This window comes from Diadema setosum, chromosome 15 (genome assembly GCF_964275005.1).
Source record: "Diadema setosum chromosome 15, eeDiaSeto1, whole genome shotgun sequence".
NCBI lineage: Eukaryota > Metazoa > Echinodermata > Echinoidea > Diadematoida > Diadematidae > Diadema > Diadema setosum.
In genome coordinates, this window is record NC_092699.1 from 8,626,218 (window position 1) to 8,647,832 (window position 21,615).

General features: G+C 36.1%; 1 protein-coding gene across 1 annotated transcript in view; it reads left to right on the forward strand.

The window, feature by feature from the left end:
• LOC140239268 (receptor-transporting protein 4-like) overlaps positions 1–20,483 on the forward strand; it is a 54,609-nt gene extending 34,126 nt beyond the window's left edge. The window contains exons 2-4 of the mRNA XM_072319141.1: positions 17,684–17,828; positions 19,382–19,585; positions 20,256–20,483. Coding sequence (XP_072175242.1) covers positions 17,684–17,828; positions 19,382–19,585; positions 20,256–20,483 — 577 coding nt within the window. The remainder of the gene's footprint in view (positions 1–17,683; positions 17,829–19,381; positions 19,586–20,255) is intronic.
• Positions 20,484–21,615: the final 1,132 nt, after the last annotated feature.

Consider the following 21,615-nt stretch of genomic DNA (forward strand, 5'->3'; position numbering starts at 1 on the left):
AGATAAACAAGCTTCAGTAAATGCCTCCTCTCGTATTGGTCCAAACCCGGAAGTATCGGAAAATACATGACACAGGGAAACCAGATGGGGATTCCCATGGCAGAAACCCGGTAAAATAACGTCATTATGCTTTGATGCTCAGCTATTGGTCAACTTACCAATCAATGTAATAATGAATACTGATAAACGTATAACCGATGAATGGGCCCATTTTCCCCTGACCATTTTTTAAATATCATACTAAGTATTGTGCGCAGATACGATATAATTTTCCCTTTTTCTGTATTGTATAGTGGCTATTATGCTCTGTCTATTGAAAACGTAAGGAGGAAATTACATTGTTTAAAGTCGTTCTGTTTTCAGAGTACATCACTGGGCGGGGCATGAATTCGGTTCTAGCTCACGACATCACCTTTGTTTATAAAGAAATGTGTGTGAAAACACGGTATCCCGGCTTCATGACAAATGTCCAAACCTTTCATGTTAACAAAGGAGACAACCTCTTGAAAATACAAAGAAGAAGATGGAGTCTTGCTCTTTATATCAAACTTAAAGGGATGGTATAGTTTTGGTTGAGACCTGGCTTTAGGTTTCTAACTTTTCTTGGTGAGATAGCGAGCAACCTCTTGTGAAATATGAAAGCGCATGTAATTCCAAGAGGAGTTCAGCGTTTATTTGATGAAAATTGGTTTTGAAATGGCTGAGATATCCCAAACAGCACGATCCTAATAAAAGGTGGGAGTCACCTTTTATTAGTATTTGCTTTGTTTCACTTTGTTTTGGATATCTTAAAGTGGAAATCCAGTCCAAACTAAAGTTAGTCTGATAAGAAAGAGTAAAGAAATATTACTGCGAGTTCAATGGTGAAATTTTGATCCGATTCTGGTGAAAAATAAGGAAGTTATGACATTTCGAATTTTCGCTAATTTTTCAGGAAACAGTTCTTGAACAGTCAATATGAATATGCTAATGGCAAATTGAGCATGTCATCCCCTCATAACTTGCATATAGCTTGTACATCAAATTTTGAAATTTCCAGTTTTTCATTCAAACGCAAATATGCCCGAGGCTCGACCTGTGGTATAGCTAACTGATCACTATTCTGAAGTTATTCAAGCAGAAATAACATCATGTTTCAGACTTAAATGACAGAAACATTGAATTTTCGTCATTTTTTTTTTTTTTTTTTGTACACGATCAATGGAAAATTGTGAGGGTATGACATGGTTACCTCACTCATTTGCATAAGCATATCCACTGTACAAGAACTGTTTTGCGGAAAGTACTAATGAACTAAACTTCAAAATTTCATAACTTCCTTATTTTTCATCCGATTTCAGTCAAATTTTTACCATTAAACATTATTTTTATCAGACTAACTTATATTGGACTGGATTTCCCCTTTAAAGCTACTTAAAAACCAATTTCCATCAAATAGGCTTTGAATATCTCTTAGAATTGTATGCTATGTAACATTTCATAGGTGGTTTCCAAGTATCTCGCAAAAAACTTGAAAGCTGAATTCTCGTCTCAACCAATACTATACTATCCCTTAAAAAATACCTTACTTTAATTGACCTTGAATGGAGAGAGGATTAGTTTATGATAGTCAACGTTGCATTATTACCTGGGGCCAACCTTCTGGTCAAGGTTTGTTTATGATGATGGTCCTCAACATTTTACTTATTTTCTTTAAGCTATACTCCCATTGTTCCCTCTCTTTAGCGCACATTCATGAAATTATTTTCTTATGTGTACCTTGAATGTTTTCTGACGTACTTTTATTTCAATTCCATAATCATTTTAGCATTTCCAAATTAAAAAAAAAATGCATTAAGTATAACGCAAGGAAATGGTAAAGATGTGCAATACAGTATCAACACAGAATATGCTACATATTAGTACAATAATATATCCAATATATCAAAGGCTAAATCTAAGTAAACATTCTAGAGAAATGCGATGAAACCTACACAAATAGACACACACACATACACGCGCACATTTGAAATTATTACGTATTAAAAAACATGTATGATACCATAACATTGGCAGGAGAGGGGGAATTTTCTGTTTCGGCTGTGTATTAAAAGACCTGGAAATAACAGGTTGGACTTCCTTTAGAGGTGACGTCAAAATAGCGTCCGATCCTTCACACACAAGAGGATAACTGTATAGGTACGGCGGTGCATGTACGTCTATGCTTTGTACTTTTCTATTTTTTTTCTTTCTTTAAAGTACACATACTTCTCGGTCTTACACTCATTCGTACAAACTATTAATAAGGTCAACGTTCTTTTCCTTACGCAGTTGCGTACCTTTGGAACAATCTCCTTACTCAAATTCGAAATGCTAACTCTTTTCAAGACATTCAATGTAATGTTGATTTTATACAATATTAGTAAAGCAAAATGGTATGTTTTCTGTCTCGCTTTTATGATCACCTTTCTCAACCACTCAGAAGCTTTTACAATTTACGGTACAGAAAAATAATAGTTATTGTTTTCATCATTTTTGCGTCAGCATGTTGAGTCTCGAGGTTTCTGTCACTTTTTGTGTTGTAATCCCTACATAACATCTCCCCCTTTTTCGCATCTATATACAGTTTCTCGACCAGCAGTTAGTGGAATCCTTCTCCTTCGTTTCATGAACTTTATGCAATGTTTGTGATTTCATTATCATCGACAAAAATTCCAATGTAGAATACGACGCAGTTTGTTATTGTTATTCAATGCAACTGGTAGGGATTTTAGTGCTGTGCATACCGGATTGTGCTTTTATTGTGTTTGACTAACTATTTTACTGTCTGCGTGATTGGCTGGTTTGACTACATCAGGGGAAAAAGAACCATGATTGGAGATACAGCAAGTGAACATACTTTACTGTATGTGTAGTTTCTAAATTTAGCTGATACCAAAAAAAAAAAAAAAAAAAAACATACACTTTTAATTTCTCAATGAAACCATGCGAATTTTTGTTTGTGCACGTATGATGATCAATTGATATTGTTGACTTTGAAGGCGTTTGTAGGAGAGCAAATCTCGCTAATAAAGTCTGAACAGCAAACAAATAAAAAATGATACTGAATTCTGTACTTAATAAAAATTACAGCCTTAAATGATTTTGTCTGGGGGAAACCATACTCACTTTGTTGTTATCATCTATAATGATAATAACGATAATCATCATCATATTGTAGTAGTAGTAGTAGTAGTAGTAGTAGTAGTAGTAGTAGTAGTAGTAGTAGTAGTAGTATAGTAGTAGTATTATTAGTAATCTTAATAGTAATGATGATAAGAATGATAATAATAACGACACAATTTTAGTATAAATGATTTGTGAGATAGATTTACTCCCATTTCAAAGAAATAATTTGTAAACGCAATTTATGAGTTTGAAACAATAAAGCACACTATGATTTGCCAAATTAGAAGATTTTGCCATGAAGACATAAAAATGAAACAAACAGCAACAACACCGACAATACGGTGTATGAAAAACAATAGAAACGAGGGGTTCTTATAGAGATATTTGTCTCAACATGAAACACTGAAAGAGCTATCCTGTACATACCACCAAACCTTAATAAGCATTAATAATGACAGTGGTATATACTTTGTAGTAGTAGGGGAAGATAATTCCTATTCTTTCTTTAACAATGTCCTACTTGTAATTACAAAAACAGAATATCAAATAAGTACATTTTTAAGCACATTAGTAAGTTTATTTGGTCTTGCTCTTTTGAAAGCTCATTTCATTAAATGCCCGTGATATACTGTATCGTTATCTTTTTTTTTTTTTTTTTTGGGGGGGGGGGTCCTCAGTACGAATGTTCTGCATTGCCTTCAAGATAATTTGTTTAATGCACATCCTGCTGTTGCATTGTTCTCCCTGCAGAGATGGTAGTTAAAGTTTAGGTATTGTGACGTACAGTAATGGTGTTCATCTTGTAGATTAGAGGAAAATCTGCGTTTTATAAAAGAAGATGAAACATACTCGGCAACATTGTAGAGATAACGCGTCCTGTGACCTCGAATGTCATGGCTTTGCACAACTTCTATCTATGATGCGCGCTGGATAGTAAGTTGAGTATGAGTCACCTCTGTGTTCCCTTCGTCCACAAGCACGGGACACGCTTACTCACCTACATACAGACGACCCGTGTTCCCCGCCAAAACTTACCTATAGTCCACTATGTATAAGAACTGTATAACTCATATGCCTGTGAGCGGATTAAAGGCACCGTAGGCGAAGTTTAGCAACAGCCAGTGCCGCATGGTCGCATTATACCCCTGTACTCAATGTAATTAAAAGCTTGACACCCATGATTATACTAAAGATGAATTCCAGTCCAGTTATAAGTTATTCTAATATGAAAGAGTAAAACCGTACGAATGCAACAGTGAAAATATGACCAAAATCGCCAAAAACAAAAAATAGGGAAGTTATGAAATGTCAGGTTTCACTACTAGTAATTTATGTGGAACAGCTCTTGTGCAGTTGATATGAATATACAAATGAGTGAGCTGATGATGTCATCAATTCACAATTTTTCATTGATTGTGTACCAAAAGAAAATAACGAAAATTCAGTGTTTCTGATATTAAAGTGTAAATCATGTTGTTATTCCTAGTTGAATAAGTTCAGAATAACGGTCAGTTATTATATACATCGGAATTTGAGAGTGGGCATATGTCTGCCTTGAAAGAAAAACTATATGGCAAGTTGTGAGGGGATGATATCATCACTTACCTATTTGAATATCTATAATGTCTGTTCACGAACGGGTACCTGAAAAATTAGCGAAAGTTTGAAATGTCATAATTTCCTTACTTTTCATTCGATTTTGATCAATTTTCATTGTTGTGCTCGATAATTTTATTCCTTTCGTTTCGGAGTAATTTTCAACTGCACTGCACGTACTGAATCTGAGCTCTGGCAATGGTGATCAAATCAATGACAATGATTTGTGGAAATGTTTGACACACTTATTTTACCTTTATACCTGTCTTTTATCTTAAAACGGACGGTATGGATCTTATGACTGGTATAGTACTTTTAACAGTTGGGTTTGTATTATAGTGTGTGTAATATATGAGGACACACACACACACACACACACACACACACACACACATTATTATATTCACAGAAAAGAAAATAGAATTCAAATACTTACCAGATTTTGAAAATGTCAAATGGTAGTTTACACAGCATAACATTTTCTTTGCTATTATCCAAAATACGTATATGTACACTAGGGTGTTCTAGGACTTTTACATGCAATTGTGTGCATATTAAAAAGTAAAGAGTTTGAATGCAAAGAAAGAAGAAAACGGATAGGGCGTGTATTTAGTATCCGTTTTGCTCAATAAGAAATATTTGGGATGAAAGATACTTAAATAAAAAGAACATTATCACAATATGATTTTAAAATGTGATAATTCTAATGATTTCTTTAAAAAAAGATTTATTCTTATGTAACGAGTGCAAAGTCATTTAAAAAATTCAACTTTCTCTACTTGATGATGATTTTAAAGGGATAATACAATTTTGGTTGAGGTGAGGATGCAGATTTTCACTCTTGGCAAGATATTTAGAAATCACTTACATACGATATTGTAGTTCATAGTTTATATTATGGTTTATTTGATGAAAATCGGCTATGAAATATGAAATGGCTGAGATATCCAAAAACAAAGTAAAACAAAGTGGCCCTAATAAAAAATGGGACCCACCTTTTATTAGGAGCAATTTTTTTGTGTCTTTTGTCTCAGCCATTTCAAAATTGATTTTCATGAAAATAAATTTAAATTCCTTGTTATAATTGCAGTTTTTTAATACTATAATATATAACTGATTTTTAATTTTCTCGCAAAAACAAAAACAAAAACAAAAACACGAATCCCCATCTAAAACAAAACTATACCATCCATACTTACATGGCGTTTATCTGGTTTTGCATATTATAATTCGTCATACAAGTACACACAATAGCATGTACAAGTGTATAACAGTAATGAGTTCGCATCAGACAACTAACGGACAAATTAGTTACTTTTTCCTAATGTGGAATCTTGTTATTAATAGAAGATGGGGGGGGGGGGGGGGAGTAAGAAGCAAATGTAAGGTTTTAGCATAAACATCAGGATTGACTGAACAACTTGACGAGTGCGACACTCTTACTTTAATCTTAAATTCGGCAGCGTTATGTTATTTTTTCCTATTGTTAAAGGATCAATGATTCAAAAAGGCATTATTTTGGTTCGTTACGAGTGCTATAACTATATATTGAATGAATATATCCATTGATTGATATATTCTTTTAATCGTGTATATATGTTATAACTCCTTAATTAATTCAACTTTCTCATAATATATTTTCTGTTTTCACTCTTAAAGGGAAGGTAAACCCAAAGAGCAATGTGGATTGAGTGAAAGCAGCAACATTAGTAGAACACATCAGTGAAAGTTTGAGAAAAATCGGACAATCGATGCAAAAGTTATGAATTTTTAAAGTTTTGGTGTTGGAACCGCTGGATGAGGAGACTACTAGAGGATATGACGTATGAGTGGACAACAATACAAAGAAAATATAAAGGATATTCAACAAAAATTCACTTTTCTAGAATTATGAAAGAGCAGTGGACCAACTGCTTTCAGAAAGCAGGGGGAATAATTTCTACCCTTAACATATGTCAATATCAAGTTGATGGAATTTGTAATTTTCATGAAAAATGGATTTTTGTAGTATTTTCTTTATATTTTCTTGATATTGTAGTCCACTCATACGTCATAACCTCTAGTAGTCTCCTCATCCAGCGGTTCCAACACCAAAACTTTAAAAATTCATAACTTTTGCATCGATTGTCCGATTTTCTACAAACTTTCACTGATGTGTTTTACTAATGTTGCTGCTTTCACTCAATCCACATTGTTCTTGGGGTTTATCTTCCCTTTAATAGCCAGAGGGGCTGAGCCGTGCTGCTCGCCCCGTTCCTCTCCCTACGTTAGGCTATTGGCCGTCGGGTGACTCACCGGCCCTAGCCGGTGCACATAAGGCGCGCTTGAGAGAAAATTATCCTCTTGCTTGCCACCTACGCCAGCTAATTCGCTGCCAATTTTCTTGTTACCGGACGGCCGTGTACTTGTTATCGGTAGTCGGATGGCTTCGGTATGCTCTCAGCACTCGGCGTGGCTGATGAAATACCTTGCTGCTAAGCTGTGTATTCGAGGTACTTTTGCATAACGATTCAAGCTGCAGGGATGGGGTCACGCGCGTCCCCGCTACCGGAAATGCGCTGACAACCGCGCGCCATGGTGTACATGTATGTCATTGCCTTGCACGAATACGGCCACACCTGCGCGTGGAAACTCAGCGGTGCTTTCCTGTCGAAAAGACAAGAATCTTGGAGGATGGTTGGGGAATGGGGATCAAAAGCATAGGACACCCGGGGAAGGGGTATCCTTAGGATCAAATATTAACTTACTCCGAGGGTCAACTCTGTTGCAGATAAACCAATTCAGCAGCTTCATAGCAATGACAACAATGCTGCCTCTAGTTTCGTCTCTTCCCTGTTGGGATGGTTCAATCTGCGCTTTGAGAGAAACTCCTCAAAAAAAGTTCTGCAAGTCCAATTTGACGTAACATATTTCTCTCAAAACTATATCATTTCATTAAAATGTGACATCATAAGAAAACCTGATTACTTATCTTTAACATGACATCTCACTTGCTATGATTGGATATTCCTGGAATGCGCAGTATGACTGAGTATGAGGAAAGGGCAAATGTGAAATGTTGCAAAATAGAGCAAACATGTTATGTCAAACAGTGTAATTCCCATTTGCTTTGTCATTTCGGGGAAGGAATGTGCTTAAAAAGAATGCATTGTGAGATTATCATTAGATTCCAGGCTTCATCCATGAATTAAAAACTGCAGTAGTATCTGCAGATTAAAATTAAACATAAAGGTTGACCAAACAGTCATCTAATGTCTAGGAAATGGGAGTTTTTGAAAGTGCTGTCATTTCAGCTTTGCTTATTCCAGTTGCCTTTTTTCATCAAAGATGTACATTATCAATAGCAGAATTTTTGCGACTTTCCACTTCTGATCTGTCCCCATACTCAGCTGTTTTGCACATTCCAAGAACGCGCAGTCATAGTAAGTGAGGTATCTTTTGAAAGATAAGTAATCAGGCTTTCTTATGATGTCACATTTGAATGAAATGATATAATTTTGAGAGAAATATGATAAGTCAAATTGGACTTGCAGAACTTTTTTTTGAGGAGTTTATTTTCCACCACCTGCATACATTGTGATCGATGTAAGCGACAATAAAAAAAAAAAAAAATGTTTCGAATCCTATGATTGCGGTATAGGAAATGGAATGACAGTTGGTTCACCTTGTTTGCTCTGAATATGCTCCATTCATTTCAACAGCCATCCTAGACACATTCAGTATCTATTTTTCTTCAAAAGATGTCTTTCTTGAATTATTGCTGCCATTGAGTTATGTTCAGTTAACATTGATTATCTATCATCATTTTCGTTTTCGTAAAAAGCATGAAATCTTCTGAAAGTCGCCAAAAATACATCAACATAATTTCATGTCACAACAAGTACAAATAATATTTTAGAGATAAGGCATAATTACAAGAAGTTAGGTGAAGTTGAAGCATGCTATTGGGACCTAGGGATACTCACGGGGTGCGCATTATTCCTCCTTTGTTGATGGCTGTAAGGCTTGAGTGAAAAACCACCAATTTTGTGCAACAACAATGGCGTATTAAAACTATGGTAAACTACACACAGAAATGTAAATAATTTATTATGCACATCCATTAATATATTTGACAAACACAGACATTGTTTCAGTTTATTTGTTTGATTTCCTGCTTTTGTTTCTTGTGTTTTATTCATTTTGTCATAGCAGGAAGTCAAAGGGTCGCTATATCGAAGGGGGAATGCTGAATAAGAAGAAGAAGAAGAAGAAGAAGAAAAAAAAAGGTTCCTCCCCAAACTGATTTAAGTGTTGAATCATCGTCTGGAGAGGGATATGTGCACTTCCAATATGGCACTATAATAATATATGAGACTGTCATTGCCGATCATTGCACGTGTTGTGTATTGCTCTTATAGATTTAAACTTCCAGTACTCAAGGTTGTTTCGGGACGTGGCACGTAAATGATATAATGCGAAACATTGCCACATGACGATACACAAAGGAGCGCTAGAAAAGAGAGAAAGAGAGAGAGAAAAAAAAAAGGCAAAAGATTATTACCATCTTCTCTTTTCTCCCGCGCTTGTTCTATCTATCTATCTATCTATCTATCTATCTATCTATCTTATTTGTCGTTATCTTTTGTTATATTTTGATATTTATTCTGTGTAAATGCCCTTAGAAACGTCAGTATTAAGCGTTACATGATTATGTGTTATTTATTATTATTTTTACTATTATTATTATTATCATTATTATTATTATTATTATTATTATTATTATTATTATTATTATTATTATTATTATTATTATTATTATTATTATCATTATCTGTTCAGGTTTTATGCTATAAAGTTATGCATATGGAAATTAATGTATTCATGAATTTGATCGAGGAAATAGACGAGGATGAAAAGTTTCGGGGGGGGGGGGGGGGAGGGATCCGGCACGATGTGTCGTGACTCTTAAGGAATATGTCGGTTTTTCGACTCCTACTAAATATCTGGTGGAGATGTATAGTTTTATTGTTGTTCAGTGTCACAGAAATGACGCGTGTGCTGTTAATAGTTGTATCAAACAAAGTTGTACGTACAATATTCTGAATACTTCAGTCTCCCTCTGTTTGTTTGTTTGTTTGTTTTTTCTGTGCGTTTGCTTTTGAAGGCAACATTATTGATAACTTCGGTTAAAGGTAATCATGAAGATTTAATGGTGATAGACACTAAACTCTAGGGAAACTTTCTGATGAGGCGTTTTCTTGTAGGACCTCCAATTCTTCGTGGATTGTTCCTGTGGACTCTCGTTCCTTTTCCCGCTTTTAATTGACATTAATATCATCCTTTACATGAAATGCCAGAAGTAAGGTTGATCTTGATTTTGCTTTGATAGAATAACTATATTTACTAAATGGAAGACATTAATTATGTATGGGAACCTTTTGGTTCCTGTATAAAAATAGATATGAATAAATAGATAGGCAGATAGATAGATGGATAGAAAGAGAATAAACATACAAATAAATAAACACATAAATAAATAAAGAAATAAAGAAATAAAGAAATAAATAAACAAATACATCTCATAAATAAACAAATAAAAAAAAAACAGTTGTAATCTCAAATTCTCCCAGGAAATAAGTTACTATATTAAATTGTCTCATATGCTGGAATATATTTCGAGCGGATGGAGTCATATGGCTGTTGGTTGATTATGTGGTTATAGCTGTAACAATAGAACAAATTCAATCAAGGTGTTATGTGTCATTTCTCGTGGTTGCTTTTCATTGGGGAAGCATTGAATTTTATCTCTCATCACGTACGTTGGCTGCTTAATGCTGTTAATGAAATTGTTGGAAACAAAGGATGTATAACGTGACAATTCATGCGTAATTCCTTACCTTGTAATTCGACAAAGTAAGTGCACGTTCAGTATACACGACTGACTTTGAACGCAAGAAACGTACGTGTTTCTTGCGTATTCAAATCTAAAGCAGTGTTGAATGGGTAATTCAAACACACAGACACACCTATCACAGCACGCAGTCCTTTTTTCTCTCTCGTAGACATTATGAATCCTTATGTATAACGTCCCTGTATATAATTTATATAGTTATTTATTTATACATAACATACGCCTATACAGAAAGGTACAACTGTAGAGCAAAAGCGGCGATATTTGTCACAGTCATTGGAGCGATAAGACTATAAAAATAAAATATTAACAAAATGAGGTAATTGAACCACTGGAATGAATCGAAGTTACTGTTTTTTTTTATCTTTATTCTTGAGGCATTTCGTAAACTGACCCCACAGATCTGTAGTTTTTTTTTTTTTTTTTCAAAGCTGGTTTGTTAGAGCACATCTACTAGCGCATTATAATGCTAAAGGATTAAATAAAGACTAAAGGAGGGGTGAAATGGGGGAATGAAAAAGGAAGACATTTTTGCTCTTTCTCCTGCATCGCGATCTTAAATTTGTTTGTGAAGTCTTACAATATTTGAAAGCAACCTCTTCTTGTAGGAGGGTTTCCCATGGGAATGATTCATCAACAACATACCCTGTTTCACTTCATTATGTATTTTACTGTGACATCTATTACAAGAGGCTCATCGCTAGTGATTTCTCCTGCTTTGATACATCAGATGGAGTTTAGGGTCGAAGCAAGACGCAGAATACGTTTGCACGGTTTATAGAGTCCGGGTATACTCGTTTTGTGCTCTTCATGCTGCATGTGTTTTGTGCACGTATTTTTGTGTGTGAGTGTGTCACTTCTGTTATGTATGATTTGTTTTGGGCAGTAAAATCAACACAGCTGTCTGTTTATACAATCACAAACAAACAACAGAGAACTGGACACACAAACACACACACACAGGCATACTAACAGACTGATATTCATGTGCTGGTTTGCTTTCGAGAGTTCTGTTGTTGATGCTGTTGTTGTGGTTACGCGTGTGCATGTATCATAACAAAGTGTGTGAGTCGTTGCTATCGTGTGTGATGAGTTATGAGTAAACATGCTACTACTTTTGCACACCGAGATGGTACAATCAATTGCAGTACTGAGTAAGTGTTCAGGAGGATGCTTTCACACGCAGTCTATGGATCGCAGCTGAGAGCCCAGCCCCCGTGCCAAAAGATCATGCATTATATTTAGACCGCGCCGATGATATCGGCCCGTCGACAGAGCTATTTTGGATGCTCTTGCTCTCGCCCCGGCGCAAAGTTGTCGAGGCACCGGCTATTAAGCCTGAACTGGGGAAATTAAAATTAGAAAACAGTCCATTTGATGACTGACTGACTGACTGACTGACTGACTGACTGACTGACTGACGGACTCGCTCTTGCCTGGACATGTGACTGACAGTAGCGGATTTGGTGGACATATCGAGGAAGGGGGGGGGGGGGGGGAGAAGTGGCAGTTCCTTGTAAGAAAAGAATGTTACATACACTATACGTAATATAATTATGAATATATACATCTATAATGAAGAGAGAGAGGGAAGGAGCGAGAGAGGGTGAGGGTACTATCAAAGATAAATATATACACAACTTAGGTCCGCCGCTTTTCTTTTTGTTTCTTTCTGTTATAAAGTTGAAAGCATTTTTTTCGATGTTCCTCAATTGTAGCCAACATAAGTTCCCCCTTTAAAACAAAGTAAATTCAACGGTAACAATTTCCATCTCTTTAAAGCGTCAAAACGCACTTTTTCTATTTTTTTTTTACATAGTCTTCTTTGTCACAAAACATGATACAAGATATAAATTTCTGATCTATATGATATAATTCGTCATTACGAAGAAGAAAGAATTGAAAAAAAAAGAGAAGGGAAGGAGAAGAGGGGAAAAGAGAAAAGATGGAGATGTCCAGGCTAGATTCCCTGTAGCTCAGAGAATCTCGCACTACACTTCCTGATAAGGTAATAAACACCTACCTTTCCAGGCTTTCGAAGACATGTGACCAGGGGTTTCCTCGAAAGGAGAAAAAAAAAACCAGTTAAAGATACATCCCGAAAGTAACAGGTTGCGATGCGTTGAGACTTGTCGGGAGAAGCCTTCTAAAAGAGAGGCATCTCATAAACCGTCATGATGTAGAGGCGACCTGTCACTAAAGACCCGGTCAAGATTACTGTCCTAAAATCATAAAAACACTTGCTAAGATAGATAAGGACGAATTATACAGACAAAGACGAAGAAGAAGAAGAAGAAAAAATAATAAGAAGAAAGGATCAGAAAACGAGGTAGATGATGCTGATAACGATGATTTTGTTGCAGATAATATAACGATAATCCTTATGATTATGATAATCACGTGTGACTATAATATCTGTATTTTGATATGAGAATACCATGGAAATGACTTTACGTGACATTGCTCTGGAATTTGTGATGTTGACAATAATTCTAGGATGACCTTGAAAGATGATACCAAGATGAAAAATGACTGTGATAAACTGCATTGCTCCTTAACTTCAATGAAGTGTTAAAGGAGACCTCCGGATGATTTTCGGACTTTTACATGTGAAGAACACTATATAAAATTGAATTAGATATATCGAGTACAGAGTTTCAGAATTTATAGTGACTTGATTAAGGGCTAAAAATGTTTTCAAAATTTACAACAAATTGCAATGAACAAAGATGATGACATGGCAGCCTCACCATGAGAATGGATGAGTTGGGGCTCAAGGAAGCAGAACAAAAGAAGTTGGCATGCATCTATTATACACAGGTGGACTTGTTAGGCAAGTGGTAATGGAATTACACTGCTACATTTCTGAAATATGTGGGGCTCCTATGACATCAACACTGTTCAGAGTAATTTGTTTAAGATTTTTCAGAGTATTGCTTCTCTGCTCAAGTACAACAATAAATTCCACAAATGGAGCTGTTGATTTTATGTACTACATGATGTGAAATTACGAAAATCGTCTGGAATGCCCCTTTGATAGGACTATAATCACGAGGAAGGATCTCATGTTAACCCCCTCCTGTTGGACTAATCTATACTATTGATTGATATTAATTTTATTTCTTTTTGTTTCATGTAAATAATATATCAAGGAACAGGTACTGGTTTTGCTGAATATATTTAAGCTCACGTTCAGCCTACCAAGTTCTTGAATAATTTTAAATTATGAATCCGTTCTCTGCGAATTGGCAACTTTGAGCGCAACTGCGTAGTTGGAGAAATGGAGAAGGAGAAACGGATATTTCGTCCAAATTCATCACATCTGTAAAAAGTCGAAAATCACATATATACAAAAAAGGCGTCAGCTGAATTGGAAATATTACTTTAAATCTTCAAAAATATGTTACCAAATTTCAAAAATATGTTACCAAATTTCATGATCTATAATTTTGTCACCAAAATGAGGAATGAGATATGACCGCTACCATCAAGAGCTCAAATGAAAAAAAAAAACTAATTTTTATCATATCATAAGAAACAAAAAGGGAAACGGGACAAAACTGTTTAGCTTCCGGAATTTTGTCACGTTTTAAAGGGGTACACCACTACTGTACCATTCCTTTGTCCTCATTAAAATAAAGACCGATAGTCTTTAGAGTATGCATGCACTCCTCCGAGAGTTGATGAAGTGTGTTGCAGACCGACATTATGCCCCTGTACGTTCTGTTTAAGAAAAAAAATGGTGGCTGCATGCTATCATGGATGAGTAATAATGTAAACACCAACTTATCAACATTGGACATTCTTTTGTCACACTGACTCGTTGCAATGTGATTCTTCGGGGTCAACTTGCTCTTCGAAAGTTGAACCTCATGTAATTCCCCCTTATCAAACGGTTATTTGAATGCAATACAAGTTTCAATATCCTATAAGGGGTTTTCCAAATGCGCAAGGTAGTTTCATGGTTCCCTTCATCCCTCCGCATTACTGTGTTCCATGAAGAATGAGGGCTGTTTAAAGCCTGCCTACAATAGCGCTGAAAGTGCGATTAAATCGGGGACGATACTGTGATAACAATAAACGTGTCTGTAATTGGCACTAAAACAAACAAACAAAAATAGCACCAGCACTATCAAGCAAAATTCAACGCCTGGCGGTGTTCTTGACGGCATGATATGCTTGACGGAATGTAATCTCTCCTTAAATTGTAATTTTAGTGCTAGATAATGAGCGATAATTATCACATTTTCCATCTATACACTTTCGCTTTCGGTATCGCCTATATATGGCCCGTGTTGTCAGTAGTTTATAAAAGCCTTCACTGCTGTCGCTACACCTGCTTTTTACTTCACTACACATCTCCATCGCTTATCCTCGCTTCATACTGTCTGGGGACATAATACAAATCTTCTACATATATCTCTCCCTTTCTCTTCCCTTTTCTGATTTGAATGCAAATGATGATTACCAACAAAGAAGTTCGGTGAAATTGTCACGTAATTTGGTTACCTGATTATGAAAAGCAACTGTAGCCGCGTTTGAAACAAAGAATGTAAGGGAAAGAGCGGGAAGGGGAAATAATATCATGACTGTATCATTATATTTCGAGACACTCATGCTTCAGTTTGTTTATGTCTGTTGAACGCTGCTAGAAAAAGAGGGAGGGAGAGAGAGAGGAGGAGGGAAAGGGGGAGAGAGCAAAGAGAGAAGGGGAGAAATAGAAACCTAAAACGTGGAGGATGATATCTAGTTGAAAACGCGACCTCTATATTTTGAGAGACTGGAGGGATTTTCAATCTTTCAAAGAGAACGCGCCTTTGTAAGTCTCTTATATCACCAATACGACCACCTTAAATAAACCTTAAAGCAATATAATCAGACAGTGAGAATGTAAAAAACAAAAACAAAACAAAACAAAACAAAACAAAACTAAACTGATATAAATCGACATGAGAGTGATGGAATACATAAGTTCTTTATATAGCAGTTAAAGCTGTAACTACATTTTGTACTTTTGCAAATTGCAGATTGGACAAGGCAACAATGTCGGCATCTGTATATAAGTCTATTATTGACCAGTAGAGACACATACATCTTTAATTTAATGAATTTCATATTTGATAGGCAAATCAATAAACCACATCCCTGTAGTATTGATAATTATTTCCATCTCGTAATGAACTAGCAGCTTTTACTTTTTATAGTTGACAGATGTTGCACGAAAACAAATCAATTTTAAGTACACAATATTGTAGGAGAATTGTAAAGTAATGACACTAAGGCATCAAACTTGCGTGTTTGCCCAAATACGAGTTCGTGAAAAAAAAAAAAGTAAAAATGCTAAAGTAGAACATCATATCGCTGTTCGGGCGACAAAAGTTCGTATTTCAGAAATGTCAATTCTTCTAGACGGCTAAGATTTGGACAGGACATTGAGGCCACCGCACACTAATACGGCTGTCGGTCGCAGGAATAGCCGACTTTTGATCTGAAATAAACAAGTGTGTTTATTCTGAGGCTATTTTTGATTTATTTCAGACCAAAAGTTGGTCAGTCCTGCGACCGACAGTCGTTTAGTGTGCGGTGGCCTTTACTTAAATGATTGTCTGGCGATTAATCCAAACGAGTGATTTTCACCAAAATATGCGATACAAAGTTTTGTCATCCCAGCGACTATGTATGTGGATACACTACAAACGGTTTAGGAACTCTACTCTTAATAACCCCAGACTTGAAAAGAAAACGGCGTTGTCATGGTTGTGCACGTTCTCGGCCCTCACAGCACCTCACGTGACACATGACACGTGACATTTATTTCAGACAAAATAATTAACATGTAGTGGGAGAGCAAAAATGTCTGGCCCTCAATTGAAGGTCACTCGAGCCATAAATATCTATGTTCACATTCATTTCTTTATCGTACATTTAGAATGTAGTTGCCTATGTCGAACGTAGGTTTTATTAATGTATGATCTTACATTAACTCTCATCAGCATGTTGCAGTAGTTCTGTGACTATAATAGCAACTGTCAGTTGTTGTTTTTTTTGACCACGCTGCATCACTTTTATGTGATCTTTTTAAGTCTTTCCCATTTATACTCATCGGACGGTAGTTTCTTTTTCTTCATCCCCTTCCGAAGGCAGAGTTCCCAATCCAAAGATAGACTGCCCTTTTGCATGTTAAGGACCAACCACCTTTGTTTCTCTGTGTTGTCATGTATTTGGCTATTTTGAAAAATGCACGTACTTGAAATTCTTTTAAAAACAAAACAAAACACACCTTTGAATAGTAGTTCCTTAATCCCTGGCACTATTTAGGAAAGTTTAAAGGTCCAGTTTACCTTTGGGAGCAGTGATTTCAAAATTTTCAAGATATCATATTTGATGCATATGTGTAGGTCTGTTGTATCATAAAACATCCCACCATATGAAATATTTGCAATAAAACCTAAAATATAAGGAGATATCAGGGTTTTTCTCAATAAACCGTAACTGTATACGGTTTAGTCTGGAAATTTTTTTATTATAACTATTGTTCACATTTTGTGTATTTAACAACACTTAACATCGATTATACGGATTCAAATTTTGACAGTGGTTGTTTCTATCCCTAACTCACATTTTAGAACTATTTTATAGTACTAATGCTTTCATCTGCAAATGGTAAATTATGCCTTTAAGATATATTCGTGCGTTGCTGGCACTTTGAATGTTATTCACGTAACCCTGAAATGTTGAACATGTCTGTTCTCTAATGCACATAAGAACAATCTCGAACGATACGATGAGGTTACATACATACACGTTAACAGTTGCTTGTTTATCTGACGTAAAGACCTTCATAGCTATGCACTGAAACAGAAATCGAGGCGCTAAGTTGGAATTAAATGGCAGGCGCTGTTCTCTGCAATAGTTGTGAATCAATTAAATTTGAAAATGCCGTTTCTGTTCTTTTTTTTCTGATTTATCTGTCAAAAAACAACGACAACTAATCATGATTTCAATATTTTTCTTATCCGGATTTCTTTTATTTTTCTTTTTGCACAGGATGGACGAGATTTGGTTCGGGGAATTCGCAAAGGTTTTTGCCCCTTACCTACCGAACATCTGGAATCTCACCCCAACAGAGACCTGCCCAAGCCCAAGATGGCGACGCTTCAAAGATAGTGCCAAAGTCCGTTTCTGCTGTCAGGTTCGGAACTGATATCATTATCTTTAATTTTTATCATTCTCATTCTCATTATTATTTTACATTCTTGGATTCATTACGACTTCATTTATTGATATGACACTAAACAAACAATCTAACAACCAAACAGCCGAAAAGTACTAGTTCAAATATTGAAGAAACCTGATCAAGTTAATGCATGCGCAAAACGAGAACAACAACAAATAAATAAAAAAATAACGATACATAAGTTTGATATCTCAATGATTGCGTAATAAACATGAATATCCATAAATCCATCAAAACTTGTAATAGATCAAAGACAATACCAATTTATTTGGTGCACCTAAGATAAGACGCGGAACACACAAAACACATGCTATAATCATAGTATTACGTATCCATACTTCCTATTAATGATAGGCGTTTTTAACATGTCTGTAAAGATTTAACTTCCATTCAAATTTCTACTCCTATCAAATTTGGTTACAACGGAATTTGAGTAATGATTGTAAAACGCTCGGCCCTAAACGATACGTGGATGACATAATGACTGCATCCGGGAACATGCTATCATTTTGTTCTTCGTGGTGGTCAATACAGTATACAATATTTTACTACTTCTGTTTCGTATCCTCTCATCCAATCTGTGTGTCATCATGAGGAGCTTCAGTTACAGTTTCAGTTTTAGTTTCAGTTTTCGTTGTAGTTTTTCTATTTTTATATACCATTCTGGTACATACTTTGTAGTTGTTATGTGTTTAATTTTCAGTGTCAATGTCAATTTTATTTTCGTAGTTCTCGAAGGAAGAAAAAGAATATAACAAAATATGATAATACATAATGTCCAGCTTGGATATATATAAAAAAAGAACATAGTACATACTTACACACACACTTTTGGTTCTTATGACTCCTATTTATTATTCATTTGTTACATATGTATATATTATTAAAATATGTTTTCTGAATATTTCTTGTACGTCAAATAGACAAAAGTTTAATTGTGATAGCATATTCAATGTAACTCAGTTATGTTTGTTATTATTCTTATGAACACATGCAAAATGGAAACAAATTCAAATCAAAATCAATACAAGAAGACAGAAATGACAACATAACAGTTTTCATAAGCGAAGCATGCACCATAACAAATCTAGTGGCACATATTTACGTCATTACAAATCTACTAGCTACCTCGGCTGTTGCCGAAATTGTCACGTATAGTATGCGGTTGATTTTCGTTATCCTAGGTAATTTCGGCGAGTATTGATTTGATTGGATCTATATCTTCTCTGTATGGCACTTTTTTACCTTTACATTAATTCTCAGCAATTCCGTTAAGCCAAATATGGCATTACACAAAAATATAACTATTTTCAACAATTTTCGTTACAGTATATAATCACATCTGCAATGTTATCACATGCATTACACGTTAATGTCCGTAAAGTGTGTGTGTGTGTGTGTGTGTTGTGTGCGCTCCCCCATCCCTTATTGTTCATGGAATCTAGTAATGATATTCCCTATCATATAGTATAACAATAAGGTATGATTCTTGCTTCTTCCTATTTCAGACTTGCGGTCACGGCTGGACGTCGATGAAAGGGAGGGTGGTCTTCTGGTATTTTTTCCATGTGCCTTACTGCGAGGGCCACGTCCAGTTCAAGCTCTACGGACAGCAGTGCCAGCGATGCAATAATGGCATGTTTGAGCCTGCCATGTGGTACCCAGAAGAAGTTAACAAGGTGCTGTGTAACCTTTACAACAGAATCGGACAGGTGAGATGAAACCAAGAAAAGAGACAGAAATTAACTAATGCCAGAATAGGCATGTGTACGAAATCGTCCCTAAAAAGCTTTGCTGTAGAAGTTGCCCCGAAACCACTGGGCCCCCGGCATTTCATAAAAGATGTTAGGATGGCAACTCTTGCTGGAAAAGCAACTTTCAAAAGCAACAGCCAGTTAGGAAGCTGAATTCTTGTCGTTACTATGACAATTGCCATTCCATCAAGAGTTGCTATCATATCAGCTTTTCATGAAATGGGGCCAAAGGTTTAAAACAGGATTATCGGATAAAGCAGTTACCATCCAATAGGGCAAAATCTGTATTCCAGTTGACCAAGTACATTCTATCAAAAACAAATGAATTGTACAGCATATGCGAAGTACTTTGAATTAAACCAAATCAAAATCAATGTATTGTTTTATTAGTTTTTATGCCGAGCGCACTCTGCATTCTTTTTTGACAAGTCATGTGTTTTCAAGACTTTTGTATATATATCATATAATCATTGGGCAACATCGGGTGTGAACAAATCAAGGAAATGGTTACAGGGTTCTTCAATTTGGAAATGCCTTTATTTTATATCAATCTCGTAAGATTCATCAACCAGAAAGCGACGTTTGAAAGCAGTTTTTTTTTTTTTTTTTTTTGTGTATTTCCTCTCAGACATACTATGGTTTCGTCAAACCGCCCATACGGTACGACCGCCGAGCCGGCAAGCCACGTACGCAGCACAACGCCACCTTGTGCCAGGCCTGCAGGGACGGCGAGTGCGACAGTCGACCGAGAGCTCAGGGAAAAGTGGTGCAAATCACGCAGCAGCCTGTTGCCGTGGTCAACGCCATCCCGGCCCCGCCCAACACGACTATCCATAAGGTGGTGACGAGAACGTGACGTCACAACATGACTACCGCACTGGCGAAGGACTGCAACAGCTGGCTGCGATTAGTACGCCAAGAATGTAGGATAGCGACAGGCCACGCCTCTACTGGGTGTGTCACGGCTGAGTCGAAGGCGTAACCAACTACTTGTAAAACTTGTTTTAGGGCGTGGCAAAGTGAGACGTTCTCTTACCAACGTGTTGACGTAGTGTGCCTGTTAAGTTATATTCGTCCGGACAATAAGTACAATGTGCTGCGCAAAGTACATTTCTGGCCTTCTCTGCTGTGCCTTTATACAATCAATCGCTGTGTGGTGGTTCGGTTCCGTACTTTCACATTTTGTGTAGGATATTTCACTCTTTAAAATAGCATGTTAGTTGATGAGTCGTGTTCTCTCAATATGTGTATAGATATTTGAGACAATTTTTGTAAATATTTTTTGTAATGATGTCTATTACCTCTTGCCTTAACATGATTATCTAGAGTTGTGCATTGGCTGTTGTGAAAATGATGTTTGTTTAAAGAAACACTACACTGCAAGTATAAAACGATTGCGTGGGATCACGTACGTCCCTCTTTAATATCAACTTCCATTCGAAACGCCAATCGCGATCAACTTTACATTAAAGGAGAAACGTTTACAGTCCTGTAGACCTGTACGGCGAAACATTACTGGAAATGGCTCCACAAGTCATACAGTGTTAACCCGTGAAGAGTTTTATCGCAAAATGAGGTAACTCCATTTTTGTTAAATTGATTTTTGTACGCTTAAATGTATTAAAAACAACAAAACTAATGTGAAAATAAAGGATATTTCTTATCATAACTTTAGAAATATTCCTGGGTATGCTACAAGTGGGGCATCACTGGAAGCGTTTTATTTTGCTCTGTCAGATGACGGACTTATAGGATTATTTGAAAAAGACACTTAATCCATTTTGGAATCAAACTCTTCATATTGACCTAAAAATAAGGAGCTTTAGATTTGCGACGCGAATGTTTGAGAACGTTGGAACGTTCTCCTCTCTGCCTGCGTTGTGTTGAAAAGTAGCTTTAGATTGCGCGAGAACGCAACCTATCAAAAATAAAGTAGCGCCCCCATTATGATCTGTGCAGCAAGCATGGCAAGTAGCTGTCTGCGTCGT